A 23537-nucleotide genomic window follows, 5' to 3' on the forward strand; every position below is an offset into this window, starting at 1 on the left:
GGAGACGAGATACTTCAAAATCTCGTGAGAAGCTCCCACCTGGCACCTGCAAGTGACCCCTGCATCCATGGTGACTCCTGCTCATGGATGTATTTTGCATCTGTGCTCCTGCTCCTAGACAGTTTCAACTACGGGATCAATAAGGGTAAGGCATGTAGTTAGTTACACACAGGGTATGATAATCTAGCTATGTTTTCCACTGCATCCTTCTATAGTTTAGGCCTATCGCTCAATGTAACAGGTTAGGTTAGTAACAGGTTGTAACAACGTTAGCTGACAAACGTGTATGGGCATGATTTCAGTTGTCAGGTAATGTTGTTACCACCTGTTACTAACCTAATCTGTTACATTGAGCGATGGTGCCAGGTGGGAACTTCTTGCGAGATTTTGAAGTATCTCGAAAGAAATTACCACAAAAAAGAAAAAAGATACGCCAGAAAACAGAAAAATAAATAAATTACTCAGAACAACAGGGCCTTTTCTATTTGTCAAGTGATGGTGTGACGCCAGCCAAAAGCTCTCTGTCTCAGAAAATGGTGTCATCCAGGCCTTTATACTGATACTACATTACATCTCAGAGGATTACTGTAATTTTCACTCTACTATATTTATTAAAAAGTTTTAGTTACATTTTCAGGTTGAGGTAATTAATACAAATTGTAAATCAACTGATGCATTATGATGTATTATTAAGACAAAAATACCCAGCAATATAAAAAGTAGTTAAAATTAGCTCCATGTTGCTCCCACGCATTAAAGCATCAGTAATTAATATCCAGTTACATTATATACATTACAGTGAAATGGGACATTCTGGGTGATGAGTACTTTTACTTCTGGTACTTAAAGTATTTTTTTTTTTTTTTACTGAAGGAGGATTGTGAATGCAAGACTTTTACTTGTAACAGAGTATTTTTACATTACGGTATTAGTACTTTTACTTCCTCCACCTCTGTCACTACAGAAGATGCTTCTTACTTCATCATCCGCGCATGCGCAGCAGCTCCCTCTCCTCTCCTCCTGCCTCTCCTATGACTGACCGCTAGTGACCTCAGTTTCTGCAGCAGCACACAACTTGAGACGGCACACACCCGCACACACACACACATACACAAAAAACCCACGCGAGGAGAGATGTCCGGTATATTCGGGAAGATCTTCGTGGGCATTTACGTGGAGATAAAACGGAGCGACGGTACGTAGCTAGCTGCACACGCACACACACACACACACACACACACATATAGACACACACTGACACCGCTCTCCATCTCCATCCGGCGGGTCCGGATGAGAGCAGCTAACGTTACCGCAGCGGTGTTTCTGCTAAGCTAACGAGCTGCTACATCATCGGGGTGTCGTGATAAATACACGGTGGTGTCAGTGCACACACACACACACACACACGTTGGTTAATGTCACGCTGCTGTCGGTGACACACCAGCCGGCCGGCAGCTGAAGGAGCGGGCTGCAGGAGCGGGCGGGTCCGTCCACCTGTGCCTCTGTCCGGCCATGATATAACGACACCTGCCTTAGCTGTGGCTCCTCTGCACCACGGCTGAACCCCTCCAGCCTGCACGATACAACCTCCACTGCATCACCCAGCAGTGGCCTGTGAATCCTGGGCTGATGGAGGGCTGCATGCATGGGGCCTCTCCCCCCCTCTCACTGCCACTCAGATAACCTGCTTTAAAACAGCAACGGGCTCATTTTCACCACATTAACGTGTTCATAAGGCTGCGTAGAGTCCAATTAACAGCCAGGAAATGCAGCTGTTGAAGTTATGAATGACAGGAGCAAAGTCTTATCACCATCCATCATGAGCCACACCCATTAGCATCTCTGTATCCTTATTTTACTGTCTGCAGGAACCCAAAATGTCAGATTTTACATTATTTTATTACACAAAATGACCTGAAAATGATATATTTAGTTAGATATATATCCAGCTCATGGCTCACTGGGTGTGTTAGAGTCTGGATCCTGTGATTTCAAGGCTAAAGCAGCATTCATACAGTCCCATGCAGCAGTGAGCAGGCCCAAGCATCTCTTTACGTCCTCTCTCTCACTGCAGGACGAATACACCAGGCGATGGTCACATCACTGCACGAGGACAATGACAGTGTGACAGTGGAGTGGATCGAGAATGGAGACACCAAAGGGAAAGAGGTGTGTAGCTCTCCTGACACTTAAATTCCTGTATTATATCCTCTGAAAATGCTCTTAGGAAATTCTTTGTTCAGTGTGTCTGGAAAATAATTTGTCTTGCATTTAAACACATTAATACTGTTTTATAAGAAATACAGAACAACTGGGTCCAGTCAGATGTCTGAGAGGATACTCTAGATGTTTTAATGGCCTCTGTATGAAGGGTTAGCTTTGTACATGGAGAACAAAACGCTGTACAATGCTTCAACCAGAGTGACGTCTGAAAGAGACAAAGATCTGTCTGAGCAACAGTTAAGAAAGATTACAGGAAATCAGCAGTGAAACTGGAAGTTCAGCATCAAAATGTGTGCAGAGTTAAACAGGATCCTGTTTCAGTGCCAAGTGCACAATAACGCCTCTGACAACCTAGAATTAAGAGGCAACATGTTGCTTTGGCAAAGCTATTCTTAGGTTAGTCTAGAGTTAGCGCTGCTGGAATCTCAGCTCAACATATTTTGTGCTGACAAATCACAGTTTAAGCCTCTTCAATCTAACCGCTGAGTCGACTGCAGAGGCCCAAAGACAAATGGACCTAATCAATATTTAGAGCGCGGTTGCACTGTTGTCATTCAATAATGGTGTTTTTTGGGACCGGAAATTCGAGTTCATAGTTCAAATAAACACAAGAAGTTTGTGCTCTAGAGAAAGGATCAGCACTCAGTGAATAATCTCCTAAGCCCTATGATAAGCTATTATGGCAAGACTTAACTATACAGACCAGTGAGCAGTGATAACTAGCATGTCTTTGGGGTCATCAGGTGGGAACTTCCTTTCACCAGTGTTTGGTCTAGTTGGTCCCACGACACCTCCAGGAGGCTAGACAGTGATCTCTAGCGTCCCAGAGACACTCCCCTAATGCCAGGTCTCACTGCTCCCCGCACCAACCCAACAACCTCCTTTACCTTACTTACACATGGCTTTCTCAGCCCAAACAGCACTGCCACCTTCAACAGCTCCGTTCATGCGAGCTCCAGGTAGAGACAGTGCTGATACTACTTTCCTAGCACATTCACAATACTCTATCTCACACGCTACATAGCATAACTCCAATATAAGCTAAAGTTAAAGGAGATAGATAAACTCACAGGATCAGCAAACACACTCACCTTGCAGCATGGTCTCAAACAAAAGGGATTCAAATAGGCCACTCCCACACTTAAATAACCTTCGTCTTCCTGGATAAAGTGTTCTCAGTCATGCAACACTGCGGGGACATCGACGAAAGAGAAGTTTGATTAATTTCATTCGTCTTCTTTTGGAGCCAGAACTATTTCAAATGTTAATAATACTGTTTTTATCTTTGTTAAAACAGACCTTACTGAAGGAAAGAGAAATCAATATAACAGGTGATAACTCACTTTTGAACAGCAGTGTATGAGAGACACTCACGAGTAGCAAGGGATGAACTACACACTATCAATTTTGTTTGTAAATGTCTACGAACTATAGTTAATGAGGAGTTAATTAAGACTGCCTTCCACTGCCGTAAAAACACATTAAATCTTGAAATTCAATAACTTAATTTTGAACATATTTAGATGATCTCTGTATCCACCTTCTTCCTGAGGGCACGACTGTAGAAATGATTATGTGCCCAACTTCCTGTGAGATAGAGGAAGTAGCAGTGAGCTAGTTAGTCCCATAGACTGTCTGTGGTTAGTCCCAGTGGCTACTCCTGGTGGCTAACCGCCAATGCTGGTTCTTTTCCAAAGTAATTTGCCTTCAGTTCATCAAATACTGATTTATTTCTTAACAAATATTTAACTAATGTTAACTTAGCATTTTCTAAAATGTCTCTGCGGAGCTCTGGCACCTGTTGCACTGTCTGTGTCTGTAACGACTAACAACCAGTCTGAGCTACATCTTTGTCTTCAGCAACTGTGTGTTGAACATGTGACCAGAACAACAAGGATTGTTCCTGTTGCCATGGTTACCGTTGATATGAGAACATAAAACCACGAGAGTTTAAATCAGAGTTAGCAGAAGAGAATGACACGTAGACTGACAGGTCCGTCACTCAGCGTCAGTACATGATATCTCTGTCTGACTTCAGTCTCAACCTACGTTAGAAAATAAACTGTGAAATATGTATTTAGTCATCAGGGCTGAGAATGTGTCACTGATTTACTGTACTTCCTTTATATCATAAAATAAGTTATTTCTTTTACTCCTACTTTATATTACTATAACTGAAGTCTGCTGCTAAATTCAGCTTCATGTTTCACTTAGAACAGTTTTGAATAAATCAGACGTTAAAGCTGCAGTAGGTAGAAAGCCTGAAAACGGTTGATTTTTGAGTCTCATCTGAGTTAGGTTTCGTTCGTCTCCGCCCTGAGCCCCTCCTACCAGACGAGCAGGCGAGGATTTTATCCTACTTGGTTCTATTTCTCCTTCTCTGGGCGCCTCAGCTCTCCCTCACCGCGCAGCAGCCATCCCCATCCCTCCCTCGTGGCCCCGCACATACTCCCGAGCCTCGGCTATCCCTCTCCGCGGAGAGCCCACGGCTCCGATCCCACGGCTCCGCTCCCACAGCCGACCCTCACGCCCTCCGGCCGGGCCCGGCCCCACCTCACCCTTCCCTTCCCTCCGGGGCTCCGGGGAACCGAGTTCTGTCTTCCTTTTTTTGGGGTGTTTAGCCGTGTAGGCAGTTGTAGCCAATGCTGGAATAGCTATTTTACCTGGTGCACTGTTCGCCATTGCCGCTTGCTCTCCCCTTCTACCGGCGGCACGGGAAGTAGAACAGCCAATAGAAACGCAGTGGTCTGAGCTGACCTTTGATTGGTTGATGCACATCGGCACGATACTGATTCTTTAGAGGCTGAACACAGAGCCATGGTGAGGTGCAGAAACCTATTGTTTGTCTCAGACCACTTGATTTACATTATGCTTAGAGGATATTATAAAATTTTTACTCAATTATACCAAAACAATGATGCCTACTGGAGCTTTAACGCAGACGAGCGGAGGATTAGCTGGGAAACATCACATTCATTCACTTTACACTGAGCTACAGTTAATACTGAATTATGTGTTAGCATCTCTTAATAAGTCATCAGAAATCATAAATCATCTTTAGAAGGAGCAGATGTTACCTTAAGCTGCTCGGGACATGTTAATGTTAATATTTTAACGGAGCAAGGCGAGCTAATTGCTAGCGTGCTCGGTTGCTTTGAGATGGCTGTCAGAGATGGCAGAGGTGTGATCACATGATCCTGTTTGAGCTATAACAGGTGGTGTGTTCCACGTTTTATTTCCCAGTAGCTCTTGGAGAGAAGAATAGAGTTCTGTAAACAAACTGTTGCCATTGGAAATCGCCGCTTTTGGTTCAACAGCGGAAGTTGCGCCCGTAATTCACGCAAGGGATCATGGGGGCTAGGAATAAGGTGGATATGCTTCTCTATTCCGTTTCTACGTCTGTAGAGAGTTGAAGTCATGACATCACTTCCTGTATAGCTTCTGTAGCTCAATGCAATCTCTCATTCATTTCTTTCATTTCCATTTACGAAAAATAAGGCATGTTCATGGAGTTTATTTTCCATATTCTAAGACAAATTAACCCCATTACAGCAGTTTCTCCCAGCTAGCACTGGATGTCAACGTGGCGTCATGAAGACATTGGACTGTTATATTTAAAAGACATTAAATCCTGGTTGGAAAGAAAATCGGTTGACACTATTTTAAATGACTAATGACATTAGAATTTAACGTAAGATAGGATAAGATAAACTTTATGGTACCAGACGGGAAATTTGTTTTGGGCACATAGTGCGACGTAGCTGCATGGCGGATACAACCATCATATACAATCAAGACGCACAGTAGACAACCATGTAGCACAGCAAGACAGATTTGAATAACGTGATTGTACAATCAGGATTACTGCACTTCAAAGTGCAATAAAACTGTAGTGTAGAAAGTGCAAATAAAATACAGCAAGTAGTGCAAATGAAACTGTCCCAAATAAAAACTGACGTGCGAGTTAAAAACATACCAAACTGTGCAACGTTTCTGCAGACGTTGGGTTTTGTTCTTGTCGTTATTCTACATCAAGGTGACGCTGGCATGAGATGTTTGGAAGATGTTACATTTTGGTTACTTAACACAACTCAAAACCAACAAAATCTCAACGTCATTTGTCGTCGGTGTTCTACGACAAATTGTTGTTGGTATTAGACGTTGTCTTGACATTGAATTTCGGCCACAACCTTAGTTCATCTAAATATCAACGTCTAACAACGTTTGAGGTCAGCTGGAAAGAAGTTGAAACCACCATGATCCAAACAAAGTTAAACTTGATGAGCACAGACAAAAAACTACAACTCCCAGGAAAAACTACAGACACAGCAACTCACCAACCCTCTCTCCTAGAGCAATATTTAAACTTTTTGGTTGTAATCTCCGTTCACGTCAGAACTAACCACAGACGCTCGACTCGCTCATCGACTCGCCTCCTCTGTCGAGCCAAGACCTTCAGCCTGTGAATATGTAGGGTTTATGGGAAATGGTGTTCATTTAAAGGTGGCCAGAATACACAAATAATAAATTAACAAAGACATTGGATCTTTTTTAAATAAACTACCATTCTTATCTAAACATATGAAGCAAGCTACAGGACATATGGTGGAGACAGACTGTTCCATGGCTGTGTTTTAAATCATTATTATTTAGTTACAAATGTGAATGAGGTTTTCTTTCTTCAGGGACAGAAGCTGGAAGATCTAGTTTCACTTTGGTTCACTATATTTGGCTCTATCTACAGTAGATCTTGATCTCAGTGAGACTGTCTGATTAAGTAAAGGTTATAATAATAATAATCTCTGTTTTGTGTCTTTCTCAGATCGATCTGGAGAGCGTCTTTGCTCTGAATCCAGATGTTGCTCCTGATGAGGAGATACCACAGAGCCCTGAGGCTCCTCTTCCTCCCTCCAGTGTTGCCAAAACCAGCAAACTCCCCAAGGTCTGCTCCCATCATTATCAATCCCTTTGTTCACATATACTACACCTGATTTAAAGAGAACATAGTTTTAGTGATTAACAGATAATTGGTGTTTCAAACTTGGTGTGACACAACTAGAAATGGAAGTTAATTGCAATTTGTTTTTCATATGAGGCTCCAAACTACCGAGCTCTATACAGATGCGTATCTTCTTGCAGAGTAATAATCATAAGCACCACTATATTAAGGAGGAAACAGGTTTTTCAAATGTCTCACACCTTAGTGTCACAGACGTAGCTTGAGTAAGTCTGGCAGTGTAAATCTAGCTGCTGTCATTAACAGGTGCTTTTTTTTTTTTTTTGTTACATAAAAATTGACTCAGCTAGACTTATCTTGAATTGTGTGTTGAGATCAGCCAATTAGATTTGTGCAAACTGTCCCAAAAATGTGACACATACCCACTGTTGTAGGTCAGTGTCTAGTGCAGTTCTGTTAATGTTTATGGTTGTGTCTTTTTTTATGATCAGACTAAACGGATTACATCAATACCTAAGGCTGAGAATGCTCCACGAGAGAACAGAGGTAGGTTTGATTGAATTAAGAGGTGGAGGCAGTCACTGTGCGGTGCTTTAAAACCCTTAAGTGATGCAATGTGTCAAAAATCACACTCTTTCTCTGAGAGTCTTAGAGTCAGTGTGACTTAAACTTTCAGAGGACATCATAATCTCTGATGTCCAATGCAAATTTATGTTGATAAATCCGCCTAAAGGTCATAGAATAAATACGCTCCTTCTGACTTCAGAACACATCCATGGGCACATTGCAAACAGAAACTGTTAATAGATAAATCAGCATACGAGAGAGTACCAATTTTCAAAAATATCAACAAATGTAAGCTAAAGCTGTAGCCCATAGCAACCTGACTGACTCCACAGCTGTGTCTCGAGGCTTTAAAGGACGCAGCCTTCACGGTCTTTGTCGGCCACGTCCTTTAAAGGCCGCATCAGCCAAACCAAACGTTCTCCGAAATGGGACGGTTTCCTGGTTGCATCACCAGTTGTTCTCGCCCCGACCCGTCAGCGTTCCTGTTACTTAGCAACCAGCTGCGCTTGACGAGAGAAGCTAACTACCAATGTCGGTTAGCATCACTAACATCACATATGTTAGTCTGTTATTTGAACAAAACTTTTACGTTTGAAGGTCTCTTGTGTTTAATCACATTTGAATTGTTGGTTCTTCAAGTGAATTGAAACCCAGTATTTAAAATTAAAATTCAAAAGCGTAATCTGGTGTCACTGCTGCCGCTGGTGTGTCAGACGCCATGATGAAAACAACCCAATTGTCACTAACACGCAATGCATCTTGGGATAGGCTGGGGCACGAAGGATTCATCAGTTGCATCCTCCAAATTCTGGGAGAGATGGCTGCATTTCTCGGCCGCATTTGAAGGAGCCTTCGAAATGGGACGGCCTTGGTCACGCTGATGTGACACATTAGGTCTTCAAACTGAGACACAGCTCATGTTGACATTATACTTCCTGTTTACATCCCTCAGACTATGGTAAATGTTCAGAAAGTTCAGAAAGTAAGAGCATGAATACTCCCTGAACAGAAGTAATACACAATTATTATTTATCTGTTTTCATTTGTACTATCAAGACTTTTTGACATTACTGAGGCTCAGACTGTCTCATCAACACGGTTCTTGTCCCTGAAACAGAGAGTTGAATGAATTTTCATTTTTAATGCTCAAAGCTTTAAAAAACTACAAACACATCCTTCTAGAAACAATGTCTTTGCTTCTGTGGATTATGCACAGATCTCACTGTAAACATCTTTCACAGGGATTGTCTCTTCAGTAAATGTTCATGATCGTTTTTTGATTTAACATTTGGTCATAAAATGTCAAATAGTAATAAAACAAATGTCCATCATGACTTTACAGAGCCCAGGGGGATGCTTAACGTCTTGTTTTGTCTGAGTACAACCCAAATAGCTTCAGTTCACTATCAAAGAGGATTAAAACCAACATAAAATATTCACATTTAAGAAAGTGAAATGAGCAATTTTTCCCCCATTTTGCTTAAAGAATTAAAGAACTGACTGACTGATTGCATGAGTAGATACCAGTAAAGTTGAAAAATAAGTCTGTCTGTTTGTTTAATCATTTTGCACACATGCATGAGTATTATCTTGGACTGTCTGTGTGCTCCTCAGCTGCAGCAGTGGGAACCACCCGGGCTCGTCCCAGCCAGCACAGCCAAGCTGCAGAGCCACCTCCCCCAGCCATTGCTCCCCCGACTGCACTAAACCAGTCGATGCTACAGCAGCAGAACGGTAACACACTGCCTCTCCATCTGGATCAGACATTTTAGAGGTTGTTCAAGTCCACACACCTCAGTTTTATAATCTCTGATGAACTTAAAGGTAGTGTCCAACACCCAGTATGTGTTGTTATTTTCTGGTGCAGGGTAACGTTGCAGAGGCCACAACCAGTGATGTCATGCTCCAACACAGCTGTGAGAGCCTCAAAGGCTCTTTCACAGTCGCTCACTGGCTTGGCTTCTGGACTTGGACTCATACTACAGCACTTGTTTTGGTTTTCAGCTGTGGCTGTTGGAATTACCATAAATTTATAAATGTTCACCACCGTGGAAATAAAATCTTCAGATGTAACACTCAAACTGACGTGACATGTGGAGAGCTGCAGATTTACATCCAGGGATAAGATGAAAATCTTATCCTATCTAAGGGTGCTCTCACACCTAATCTGTTTGGTCAGGTTAAAACTGACTTGGGTCGTCTACACAGTTAGTGTGGTTCTTTTGGGCTGGTGTTAAAGCTGTGAATCGAACCCTGGTGCTGACCCAACAACCGCAAACCAAAACCAAAAAGGTGGGTCTCAGTCTGCTTCAAAACGGACACTGGTGAGGTTCGTTTGTGGTGTGAAAGAAAACGAACTACACACAAGATTTTATGACAGCAGATATATGATATTAGGCTGCTGTCAGCCCTAGAGTCGTCTCCTTTGGTCTGAATCAGGGACTCATGTTGTTCCAAAGTTGTATAATTGCCTAGAGTTGGTTCGTGTTCTCACGGCAGCATTTACAAGAGGACCAGATCAAATGTCTTGTGTGAGAAAGCTGCTCTTGATTGGTCAGAATTTCCATGTGGGAAAAATCCAGGAAGTAAAGCAAACGTTGAAGAAGAGTACACTTGCAAGATAAATGTGACACTTTCTAATGTCACAATGGAGGGACAACTACGCAGGTTGATTTTAGCGCTGCTCATCGTGGACTATATTGCTGTCATTGTTCATTTTAGTCAAACCATACAGTTTGAAAACGAGGCGCGGCTCCAACTAGAAAACAATGTTTTGATGCATTGGATGTGCTGAATGTGCATATTAAGGCAGTACAGGAGGAGGTGCACATTAATAATCCTCCAGGACTGTAACATGCTCATGTTTAACCCAAACAATGTGTCATGTGACTGCAGTTGCTTCACATCCAGGTCGGAACACCTTCTCACCACAAACCAACCGCACCAGAGTTCCTTTGGAACCGGACTGAGACCACCTCTTCAAGGAGGTCTCAGTCCGGTTGTTTTGGTGCACACCTGAGTGTGATTGCTGTGTTCACACCTGCCCAAACGAACCACACTGAGGGGGCAAATGAACTTGAGTTTGATTGAACCAAACCAAAAAGGGCAGCTAAACCATTCGTCAAATCTGTCCGCGATCTAAGAATTGAATTCTTCCTCCATGCCACAGACTATCACTGTTTTCCAAAAACTATTGATAACAGTGATGTAAGAAATGCTCCGATGCTTTAGGAAAATATTTTTGGTTGTTACCTGTAATTATTTAGATTATTATTATTTTCCCTCCTTTGCAGCACGGAGGAAATCCAACTGTGTGAAGGAAGTGGAGAAACTGCAGGAGAAACGTGAGAAGAGGCGACTTCAGCAACAAGAGCTCAGAGAGAAGAGAGCACAAGTGAGGAGCAAACACACACACACACACACACACACATATACTATATACACAAACACACACACTATATACATGTACAGTATACACAGTGTCTGGTTAATAGCTGACTTTGACCACCAAAATCGAATTAGTTCATTGTTTAGTCAACGTGAACGCTTGTGCCAAAGTTGAAGAAGAAGATTTCATTCACAAGAAGGAGACAGATGAGGTCACATAGACTTGACCTTTGACAACCAAAAACTAATCAGTTCATTGCTGAGTCCAAGTGGACGTTTGTGCCAAATCTGAAGAAATTTCCTTCAGGCGTGATATTGTGTTCACTCAGATGGGACAGATGGACGCAAGTACGAACAACCCAAAAATGTAATGTACGTAACGTGATCTTAACTGATTAGAAATGTATGACGTTAAGCAAAAACATAGCATCTGGTCTCAGGCCAGGTTCAGGTCTCTTGAAAAGTTTAAGGCACAATGTAAATATTACAACACAATTTCCAAATAGAGAATGTTTTTTTAAAATCTGCATTAGAATAAATGCATGTATGCTTCTCTGCTGTACCCATATGGATATGTAAAATATACAAAGTTGTTTCATTTGATGTGATACTTTTGTTTTTTGTTCACTTTCAGGAGGTGGATGTGAATTTACCAAACTATGAAATCATGTGTATGATCAGAGACTTCAGAGCCAGTCTGGACTACAGGCCTTTAACCAGTAATGATCTGGTGAGTCTGGTTTAGAGCTGTGTTTCTGTACTTAGGGTAACATACTGAAAATCTTCAAGAAAGGCTCAGTGACACAGTAAACTGTTAAAACAAGTGTCTCTTTAAATTAGAGAAAATCGATTATTGTGTCGACTAAAACCAGACTTTCAAAACACATTAGTCTAACTAAAATCACACTAAATCGGATTTCTCAAAGTTGGACTAACACACCCAGATCATGTGACTCCTGCATGTATACAGTCAATCAGACCCAAACTGGCTGAGCCGCTCTGAGCATGCTCCACAGTTTCCGCCCCGGGCTTTGACCTGGAAGTCCAATAGCATTAAATGTGTAAGAGAAGAAGAAGCCGGTAACAACATGGAGAAATCTACATCCAGAGCCGTGACTTTTTGGACGGACCAAATGTACAGAGCTGTAAAGTTGTCCACCATGGTAGCAGTTAGCAGCTAGCTAACCGTAGCTAACTTGTTTGTCCATTGTTTGGTCTGTGACGTAATAGGTCAACAGGAAAAAGGTCCAATACTAACAAGCTGAAAGGGGGCATATCTCCACCTATCGTAGAAGAGTCGCACATACTTGGCTCAATAAATGGATTTGTTGTTGCCCCCTAAACTCTAATCACTACAATCTTGTGCTGCATAATCAAACATTAAACTTAAGTAATTTTATTTTAAATTATAATTTGAGATCCCAACATTTCCAAATATACCACGTGTCAGGGTGAATCCTGTGAACATACAGAATGATGCACAAGACATCTAGAAGATTTATTAAAACACATCAGGGCTTTAATAGTCAACAACAATACAATATGTAATAAACTTTATATTCCAAATTTAAAGCTACTTGTGGAGAAATCAAAAAGGTTTAAATGTCTTATCAGAGGCTCTTTACAGTGTCTGCAGTGTAATATCTAGTACAATAGAGGCCTGCATGACTGAGAAATGATGCAAACTAAGATTCATCTGTACCTTCTGATGTTTCAGATCGAGGAGCACAGGATATGTGTGTGTGTGCGTGCACGTCCTCTCAATAAAAAAGGTGAGAGTAGCTTTGTACAGGGCTGTGGGTGTCCTCAGACAAGAATGAAACAAAATTCACCTCATGTCTCTGTAACTGCGGTTTTCTCTGCAGTCGTGAACAAACAATAGGAGCTCTAAGTCTCTGTCCATGTCTCTGTAGAGCTGTCGATGAAGGATTTGGATGTGATCACCATTCCCAGTAAGGACGTGGTGATGGTCCACGAGCCCAAGCAGAAGGTGGATCTGACTCGCTACCTGGAGAACCAAACTTTCCGATTCGACTACGCCTTCGATGAGAACTCCACCAATGAAATGGTTTATAGGTAATGGGTTTTTCTGTGGTACAATATGAAAATAAAATCTGACATTATGAATCAATTTAGAATAAAATTTCGTTTTTTAAAAAATAACAATGAAGTCCTATAAAACTCTGCATTACAGCTCCAGTGTTTCCCCTTTATGTAATTAGCAGCTGCTGTGCCGCTGCTAAATGATTAGCGCCGCTGCTTCGGTATTTAAAAATCTCCCCATACACAGTTAATTCATTATCTCTACTTTCCGCAGCCAGAGTCAGAGACGAGCAAGGATCGCAAATTGAACAGCTGCAGATAAGGGTGCTCTGATCGAGCGCTGTTGTCTGATATCCGTTCTAAATAGTCTGAAGGCCGATCAGAAGAGACGATCAGATGACACAGTTTCTCTTGGCACCGCTAAAATAAATTCACTGGTCTCGCAGTCTCGCACAACTGTAGCTTACACTGGTTCACTGCTGACTTGATGTCCATCTCCTTCTGACTGCTCGTAGTGCTTGTGTAAATAAGATATTGCACGTAAATGTTGCTTGTCATTATTGGAAATTACAGTTTTCAATCAGGAGAGAATCCGGCGTAGGTTTTTAGTCCGAAGTTGTTGTTTTTTTTTGCAGATTTACTAACATTTCATGATGAGACCAACTGTCTCTCTCCTCACTCCCCACACACACACCATACTGAAAGCTTCTCTAAAGGCTGCAACGAGCCAAAAAATGTCGTTTGTAGTTTTACCTTTCAACAACTTCATCCTCTACTCGGTTAATCCACAAGCAAACTGCCCAACTCCAGGGCTGCACATCTTCAGCAACACACCGGCTAAATTATGGAGGTAATGGCAGTGCTGCGCTAAGCCTCTCTAAAGTGACAATAATATCGTTTATTGCAATGATTCCTGGACATATTGTCAAACAAAAGTAGCTGTGACAGAACTAGTTTTGATGTTAACAGCCATTTGTTTGTACAAGCAGTGTCAGGGTGCTTTCACACCTGCCTTGTTTGGTTCAGTTCAATCGAACTCAAGTTTGTTTGCCCCCTCAGTGTGGTTCGTTTGGGCAGGTGTGAACACAGCAATCACACTCAGGTGTGAACACACCAAAACAACCAGACTGAGACCTTCTTGAAGAGGTGGTCTCAGTCCGGTTCCAAAGGAACTCTGGTGCGGTAGGTTTGTGGTGAGAAGGTGTTCCGACCTGGATGTGAAGCAACTGCAGTCACATGACACATTGTTTGGGTTAAACATGAGCATGTTACAGTCCTGGAGGATTATTAATGTGCACCTCCTCCTGTACTGCCTTAATATGCACATTCAGCACATCCAATGCATCACAACATTGTTTTCTAGTTGGAGCCGCGCCTCGTTTTCAAACTGTATGCTTTGACTAAAATGAACAATGACAGCAATATAGTCCACGATGAGCAGCGCTAAAATCAACCTGCGTAGTTGTCCCTCCATTGTGACATTAGAAAGTGTCACATTTATCTTGCAAGTGTACTCTTCTTCAACGTTTGCTTTACTTCCTGGATTTTTCCCACATGGAAATTCTGACCAATCAAGAGCAGCTTTCTCACACAAGGCATTTGATCTGGTCCTCTTGTAAATGCTGCCGTGAGAACAGAAACCAACTCTAGGCAATTATACAATTATACAGCTGCACAGAACAAAACTTTTGCAATTCAGCACCGATGGTGGAAAAAAATCCAAAGGGGAAACACTGAACACTGTAAATTATTCCACAAGTTATTCATGTGATTATTTCCAGAATTATTTATTTAAATTTGAACACTTTCTGCTTGCTAGTAATCTCGCCTCTGCTCTCAGGTTCACAGCTCAGCCGCTGGTTGAAACCATTTTTGAGCGTGGGATGGCGACCTGCTTTGCATATGGACAAACTGGAAGTGGAAAAACACATGTGAGTGCTCTGATTTTAAACCAGTTTATGTTTAGGTGCACTTATCCTGTTTTAACTCATGTCTGCTTTTATAGACGATGGGAGGCGACTTTTCAGGAAAGAACCAGGACTGCTCTAAAGGGATCTATGCACTGTCCGGTTAGTTCCTCCCATATAGCACCTCTCTATCTCCACTGCTGGTTACTGCATCTGACTGAACTCAAGACTCTCTTCTTTGTCTTTGTGCAGCCAGAGACGTCTTTCTCATGATAAAGAAGCCAAATTACAAGAAGATGGATCTCCAAATCTTTGCTACGTTCTTTGAGATTTACAGCGGCAAGGTAAGTGTCATTAAACACGAGATTAGTAATGACTTTATTCAAGAAGAGGACTGAGTTTGTGTTGCCTCTTAAACGTTGATGCAAATGTTCATGGTCCCTTGTAACAAGCATCTCAAGGCAGGAAATCAGTCCTGACTGCCCAAAAAAATCTCAGTGATTTGTTGTACTTTATGGTTCAAGAGTGAAAGCATTTTCTTAATTTTCTAAATTACTGGTGGCTCTGCTGATATTTAGGAGCGCTGCAGAGGTCTCCTAAGAGGATGGTGTAGAGGATGGTGTTGAAGCATTCCCAAATCATCTCTCCTCCCACACACAGTCTCTGCCTCAACACCATCCTCTTAGGAGCGCTGCAGAGGTCTCCTAAGAGGATGGTGTTGAGGCAGAGACTGTGTGTGGGAGGAGAGATGATTTGGGAATGCTTCAGCTTACTAAAAGCCTGACTGACCTTGTACAGGATGTAAATTAGACGCATGCTGTCAAGGTCTTTGCAGTGTATGCGCTTTTTGGTCAGAAAATCCAGCTCTGCAACAATGATGATTTGGGTGTGTCACAACCGACAGTGTCAGCAGTAATAAATGAATCTTTGATCAGGCTTACGGCGCAGATTAATTCACTCATCCCCACAACTGTGTGTGACACATTACAGAAGCCTTGATAGTAAAGCTGTAATGACTTCAGATGAAACACTGAACCAGTTTGTGTGTCTGTTTTCATAAAGGTGTTTGACCTGCTAAACCGCAAAGCCAAGTTACGTGTCCTTGAGGATGGGAAGCAGCAGGTGCAGGTGGTGGGGCTGCAGGAGAGGGAGGTGAAGTGCACAGAGGACGTCCTCAAACTCATCGAAGTGGGAAACAGCTGCAGGTGGGAGATGAATGTTTTAAAAGCAGCAAGAGCAGAAGTTTGTTCTGGAAAGTTTATACTGGTCCTGGAGGATAAGCTTAATGTGTCTGTCTCTGTTTCCTTCAGGACTTCTGGTCAGACCTCGGCCAATGCTCACTCTTCTCGGAGCCACGCTGTCTTCCAAATCATTCTCCGTCGGCGGGGAAAGATGCACGGAAAGTTCTCCCTTATTGATCTGGCGGGTAACGAGAGAGGAGCGGACACATCCAGCGCTGACCGTCAGACTCGCCTCGAAGGAGCTGAGATCAACAAGAGCCTGCTGGCACTGAAGGTCTCCTCCATAGTTCTTAAAGATATCCTGTGCATCAGGGGCTTTACTGTAAAGGATGAGTCAGAGGGGATGTTTGGGTTGTGGGGTGTGGCAGTTACTCTGACTCAAAACACCAGTGCGTGGTCAAAACACCACAGTTAAGTCAAGCTACTCGCCGCAGCCATTTAACTGGACTCCTGTCCTTGTCCCAGTACACAAGCATGGGAGGAGAATCCATTTATTGACCGAAGTGTGTCCGACTCCGCTACGATAGGTGGAAATATGCCCCCTTTTAGTTGGACTAACAAAATAAATCAATTTTCTCTAATGTCATGTAAACGCACTGACTGGTTATGACATGTTTAGAATATTGTTAATTTAACGCCTGACCTCCACAGTCTGGATATGAAATCAGATTTATTAAATCACACAACAAAAGTCTAAAATGCTTGAAAAACTATAACTGCAGCCAGGAAATAAATGTTTGCAGTGTGCACTCAAGAAATCGGCAGTACAATGCAGATGGAGTTTGGAGATCTTGAACTGGTCTGTTGTTGGCACACGAGGATTTAACAAAGATGAATTTACTTTTTTCTCATGGGAGCAGAGGCTGGTGGTTTTCATCTTTTTAAAATCTAACCAAGTCCAGTAAAAACATTTAGCCTTCGAGCATCAAGGTATCAGTGACTATGCTAACAACACTCAACAGGATGTATAGGTCCTGTTCCTTAGCAAAAGCAGGTAAAATTCTCTCTTGCATTATAGTGTTACTGTGCAGATTTACAAAGGCCCAGACACACCAAAACAACATCAAGAAGTAGTGATGAAGCAGGTCGACTGTTGTGTCGCCTTGTGTTGCCAGGGTCTCAGCCTTAAGGTTCGACTTGAGCACACCGCAAAGACTACAACCAACAAGCACGTACACTCTACAGGAGACATAACAACTCTGCACACCAGCAGGCAGCTGTACTCTGTAGTCATCATTCATACAGGGATACTGGAAAACTGACTGGACGGATTCAAGATGCTAGTTAGCTCAGTAACAACACAACCCCATACTGAAAGAAAAAATTGCATTTACTGAGCACTTGCAAACAACACAAACACTTCTGAACCTTTTCTGCTAGCTTGGTAGCTAAAAAATAATCCTACCTAATGTAACAAGCTTGTTTTGATCTCACTTCCTCTTGACTTTAGCCGTTTGTTTACTTTCCTCACTTCAGTTCCTCGTTTCTTGCACTGAGCTGAACTGCCAATCAGAATGATTTCTCTCACCAACACAAACAAATTCAACATGCTGAAACAACTACAAAAACAGCCAACTAGTGCCAACGGTGCAGGACAAACCACAAAAACTAAGGCAACAGACGGCCTAGTGTGTCAGGCCCGAACTGAGATGCCACCAAAGTAATAGCAGTCTGTTTGTTTACACGGGGCCAAAAGAATGACTATTATCAATCTATATCACTCACACCTACATGCTGTGTGTTTGAGGGTTTCCCATCAAGTTTCCTTCAGATACTGTGTCTGACTGCAGCAGACAGAATGACGTCTGCAGCCTCTAATGTGCAGTAAGGATGCAACAAATTACTTTATTTCAAATAATACATCAGTTATCTTTAGATTAATTGTTTAATGTATAAAATGTCTAGAAATGGTGCCAAGGAATGGAAACACCAACTCAAATAGCCCAAGGTGACATCATCAAGTTGCAGGTGTTTTCTCCAACCAACAGTCTGACTCCACAACCACAAGATATTTAATTTGATACGATATCAAACAGAGAAAATCTGCAAATCTTCACTTTTGAGAAGCTGGAGTCTGAGAATATTTTAAACGCTCAAAGAAATTGTTCCTCTACACAGTCACTGATGGTGTTCCTCTCTGTGTGTCTGCAGGAGTGTATTCGAGCGCTGGGCAGGAACAAACCTCACACTCCATTTAGAGCCAGCAAGTTAACCCAAGTCCTGAGGGACTCGTTCATCGGAGAGAACTCCAGAACATGCATGGTAAGACAGAAGCAGAGCTGCGTGTTTTAGTGCACCTCCTGTGGACGGATCTAACTCTCTTGATGTTTCCCTGCACAGATTGCAACCATCTCTCCTGGGATGGCGTCATGTGAAAACACCTTGAACACGCTGAGATACGCCAACAGGTACGTCAGACTGTTCTGTGCTGTGATACAAAAATCTGATGTCAATGTGAGAATGGTTACACAACATGACATGAGCCTCTCTCGTCTTCTTCTTGGTTCTGTGTTTCTCTCTCTCCTGCCATGTCTCCAGAGTAAAGGAGTTTGGGATCAGTCCCTCAGATATTCCCTTCTCTCAGAGCGGGGGAGGAGGGAGTCGCTCTGAGCTCTCCCCTACTTATGAGTACGATCGATTTACTTCATCTCTCATCACTTCTCTCCACAGCGCCCACCATACTGGCTTGTGACATCACCCACACTACCCATTAACAACCACTTTTTGTTGCTTCCTGTCCACTCAGAAGTTTCCCACAGTCACTTAGAGCTACAGGATTAATTTCTCCTAAACCTGCATGGAGTCTTTTGTTTCCATGTACTGAGCATTGTCACCAGCAACATATCTGCATGTTGCATGCAACAACCACCTGTCTTGCTCCATCAGACACCCCAGCAGTAGTTACAACAGTCGTATTGTTATTTCAGGGTGAAGGAGCTTACCGTGGACCCTGCAGCAGCGATGGACATCCGTCAGGGAGGACACATCAACCAGCTGGAGGTGCTGGAGGCTCAGTGGGGAGTCGGGAGTTCTCCACAGAGAGACGATCTGAAGCTGCTCTGTGAACAGAACGTAAGACAAACACAGATAATCACTGACTGAGCATGTGTAAGTGTCAGTGATGTGAAAGCAAACATGGCCGTTGTCTCTGCAGGAGGAGGAGGTTTCCCCACAGCTCTTCACTTTCCATGAAGCCGTCTCTCAGCTGGTGGAGATGGAGGAGCAGGTTCTGGAGGACCACAGGGCCGTTTTCCAGGTACAGTAGAGCCTTCAGTGTGCAAATACATTTATCAAAATGTGTAAGAATCCTGACAGATGCTGAACGAACCAAGAACTCATAGATCAGTGCAGACTGTTCTCCCAGTGATCCTGCTTTAACCACATCAAATTTTTACTTCTCATTTCGGGGGCCTTCACATCAGGGACCCAGGCCCAGATCTGAGTACACCTGACGCCAAAGTCCACTTTATTTGATTAGTGTGAACAGTGTGAACCATACTGGGGCATGGCACGCTGATCCATGTCCGAGTCCACTTGAAAAGATAATCTCAAATATGGTTGATGTGCACTCCGGTACGGTTTGCATCAGGCGTGAACACAAGTGGATGCTATTTAACATGACAACAAGGAGTTTTTAAACGGTTATGAAACAGTCTGATGCCTCTATGTCAGATGGCAGCACAGCCTGTAGCATGACTTAAATGTCACGTAGATGATGACGCCATTGTACCCAGATACAGAACAACATTACTAATGAGCTGAGTGGCAGAGGAGTGGAGAGGGGGTGCAATCGGGCATGGTACGAATCAAACATACCTAATATTAAATTGCCACTGAATGCATCTACAGAGTGCAGATTATTTCATTAAAATTCTTAATTTACATATTTAAGCATTATTTCATAACTGCTGCTAATTTAAGTATTTAGTTTTACCTTGACTGCACCACAAACAGACTTGGTATGCAGACATCTACAGACCTGGTCTCCAACAAAATAACACCAATCTGCATTTTTTAATTTCAATACAATTTAACACCAAAATGCCACACACACAAAAAGACAAATTGAATTTCAAGCTTGGGAGAACACCAGACTGTCTGGTCACAGCCACAAAAAATGAACCCAAATAATTATTACTGAAAAACAGCCCTTCAAAATGAGATGCACGCAGCCTGTTTCCCTCAAGTGGACCAATTCTAATGTCCATTTTAGTTTAAATCTTAAGGCTGATGTTAGTTTCCATTTTCTTTATGAGTCTCCAGTCTTACATTATAAAGTTGGAACAACACAGGAGGTGTTTAAACTGCAGTGTTGTCTTTACAGGAGTCGATCCGCTGGCTGGAAGATGAGAAGGTGCTTTTGGAAATGACGGAGGAGGTGGACTATGATGTCGAGTCTTTCGCAACTCAACTAGAACAAATCCTGGATCAGAAGATCGACATCCTCACTGAGCTGAGAGGTGAAAAATCATTTGAGCTACACCTTTACTTCACTTTGTCCGACCATCAGTCTTACTAATACATAACAATTATTGACATTATTAAGAGGAAAAGCAGCAGATCTTCACATCTGTGAAGCTGGAACCATGAAATATTTGGGATTTCTGTTTGAAGGTCAAGTGTGTAGAATTTAGGGGGATATATATATTATATATATTACTATATATATAAAATATAATAAGTTTTCTTTAGTGTGTTATCACCTGAAAATCAGTCACCGTAGTTAGCAGCCCCTACACAAAGACTACGGATGGGTACCACAAACTGGTATTAAACAGTCCCTGGGGCCGATTATTAAAGACAGTAGTAGGCCCGTTTCCACTGAAGAAGTTCCTGGTACTATCTGGGGGGCAGGAACTTTACAGGAACGTCCTCTCGCTCGGACCTCTCGACCGCTGTGTCTCCACTGAGAGGGTGGAGTAGGAGGAAGGTTCCTGTAAAGTTACCGGGCTCTGGATGTGACGTAATCGTTACGCGACCATTTTGACCGGGGCGACGCGGCAAAGAAACAAACGAAGAACAACAACAACAAAGAAGAAGAAGCAGAATCTTACGACTCCTTTTAAAAATGCGACTCCTCGTCTGCTGAGTTTTAAAAATGCCGGCTATTTTGCCGCTTTCTGTTGACGTCACATCCCGCCTTGAGTATATCCAATCAGCACCAAGTAAACCTCAAGCCCCACCCAGGAGTTTTACGGGGCCGTTCTGAGTACCTACTCCGAGGCAGGGACTTGTTTAGCCCCTGTAAAAGTTCTCTGAACTCTGTCCTTCGGGGGTGGTTCCTGCGGTGGAGACCCCATCAGCGTCAGGTGTGTTATAGTTTATAATAGTAATTCATTCAGGTTGCTGAGGTTTCTAGCATTTTTTCCTCGTTAAAGGGTTTTTTGAGGGAGAGGAGTTTTTCCTTCTCTGTTGTGAGGGTCCAAAGGATGTTGTATGCTGTAAATACTGCTCCAACATACACAGAAAATGAAGCAATTTTATTTCTTTTCGTATTTTGTTTCATTTGTTTCTCTTAAAAAAACCCAAAAGAACTGATAAGAATACCATTAAAGTACTGGAAGCGGGGAGAGTAGTGGTATTATTAAAATCTTAAAGATACCCATCCTTAGCAACAACCCAAACAGCATCAGAAAACCTACTATGACCACAATAACTATCATTTTTTTCACGTGAAACTGCTTTATTTAGTGTTGTTACTGATTTAAATCACCCGGCCCATTTGTTTTGTAGAGTAATAAACCTATGCAGATAATGCAGCTCCCGTTAAAAACCTCCTGAACGATGAACACTGAAGGAATCTTAACCAGGAGTTCACACTTAGCATACAAGAGAAGTTTCAGCTGGTTGCAATCTGCAGTCCTCGCCTCTATATGCTACTAAATCCTACACACTGCTCTTTTAAAAATGACTAAACAACTAAAAGATCGTCAGAAATATTACTTGTAATTTTCTTATGTTTCTTAATTTGTAAAGTAACTAGGAGCTAATTAACTGCAGTGGAGTAAGAAGTACAATATTTCCCTCAGAGATGTTCAGTAGATGTAGGAGTTGGCATGAGACGAAAATAGTAAAGTACCTAAAATGTTCTGTGTAAGTGCAGTACTTGGGTACTTGTTATCATTCCACCTCTAGTAACCTGTGCTGTGACATTCTCTCTTCTTTCAGATAAAGTCAAGTCTTTCCGTTCTGCGCTGCAGGAAGAGGAGCAGGCTAGCCAACAGATAACCCCGAAGAGGCCTCGTGCACTATAGACACACATAAGATGTTTCACTGTAATATTGACTTGAGAAAGGTGAAGGCCTGCCGCTGAGGAGGTCCAGAGCTGATTTGGCTCAGCTTTGATTTTACAACTTACTGTCTTCTGTGCGTTTGGTCTCTCCTCAACCCCTTTGCTGTACAGGCTGCCGTCGCTTCCCATCATGCATCCGTCCATCTGTCAAACCAAAGAGCAGGCCGTCGTTGCTCTTCCATCCTCCTGTGAAGTGTATTTACAAGGTTTTGTATGTGTGATAAGTCACAAGTGCTTCATTTTAAAAACAAAAAAAAAAAAAAAAGGTGGATATTTGTTTTAAATACATTTTTATAGAGTGGAATCATAGCTTCTCCTCACTTTGGCCAGTTTTATAAACAACTTTTGCCATTTTGTGCAATATTTGGGAGGATTTTCTTCCTGTTTGTCCCTTTGTTTCAGCTCAGAGGTGAACAGGGCATGTGCAGTTTGTGTGTAAAATGAGCCACTGCGTGTTTGTGTTGATACTGTATGTAATATATGTCTGACTGAGAGGAAGCTTCGAACACAGAACTAACCTTGCATTACATTTATTGACCTAATGGGGGCACTATAATCAAAGACAAAGCAGTTGATTTCAGAGTGTGCCGCACAACCATTACTGAAACAGTAATTTTTCATTTGCCAAAATAAAGAAACTCTACTTCTTGTTGCTGTACTCGTTTTTATTTATTCTGTGGAAACTTAATTTAAACATGTTTAGACTGTAGAAATGTAAGCTCCCTTAGTTTGAGTGTGTGTAGCGAAGTTTACATCAGAGTTTGGAGGTGGGCAGATATGTATAAGTATTTTGTAATTTTTTATTTCTACATAGATATTTTTTCTTGAATAAAAATAACGAGAAGGAGGAAGAGAGACTGCAAGTAGGATGAATAAAGAAATATAGCTATTTCTGCATTACATAGGCACATATTAAGTAC

General features: G+C 42.2%; 1 protein-coding gene across 2 annotated transcripts; it reads left to right on the forward strand.

The window, feature by feature from the left end:
* The first annotated feature begins 976 nt into the window (after positions 1–976).
* LOC117270176 (kinesin-like protein KIF2A) lies at positions 977–23266 on the forward strand. 2 transcript variants are annotated; one of them, XM_033647680.2, is made up of 21 exons: positions 977–1195; positions 2075–2169; positions 7046–7165; positions 7672–7726; positions 9362–9481; positions 11041–11141; positions 11769–11864; positions 12852–12906; positions 13048–13210; positions 15018–15108; positions 15183–15246; positions 15337–15428; positions 16147–16289; positions 16395–16599; positions 18477–18587; positions 18666–18733; positions 18864–18953; positions 19253–19397; positions 19480–19581; positions 20650–20785; positions 22494–23266. In XM_033647680.2, the coding sequence occupies exons 1-21, from the start codon at positions 1135–1137 to the stop codon at positions 22577–22579; spliced, it is 2199 nt and encodes a 732-aa protein (XP_033503571.2). In that variant the 5' UTR covers positions 977–1134; the 3' UTR covers positions 22580–23266. The 2 variants fall into 2 exon arrangements, with proteins under 2 accessions (XP_033503571.2, XP_033503572.2); XM_033647681.2 differs by lacking the exon at positions 18864–18953.
* The last annotated feature ends 271 nt before the right edge of the window (positions 23267–23537 follow it).

Source organism: Epinephelus lanceolatus, chromosome 19, assembly GCF_041903045.1.
Source record: "Epinephelus lanceolatus isolate andai-2023 chromosome 19, ASM4190304v1, whole genome shotgun sequence".
NCBI lineage: Eukaryota > Metazoa > Chordata > Actinopteri > Perciformes > Serranidae > Epinephelus > Epinephelus lanceolatus.

What these genes read in the sequence shown, in the direction of transcription:
- LOC117270176 (XM_033647680.2), top strand. Translation starts at nt 1,135, where the DNA reads ATGTCCGGTATATTCGGGAAGATCTTCGTGGGCATTTACGTGGAGATA. An exon ending in CTGGAAGTGGAAAAACACAT is followed by an intron (nt 15,109 to 15,182) that starts GTGAGTGCTCTG and finishes CTGCTTTTATAG; the next exon opens with ACGATGGGAGGCGACTTTTC. An exon ending in CATCCTCACTGAGCTGAGAG is followed by an intron (nt 20,786 to 22,493) that starts GTGAAAAATCAT and finishes CTCTTCTTTCAG; the next exon opens with ATAAAGTCAAGTCTTTCCGT.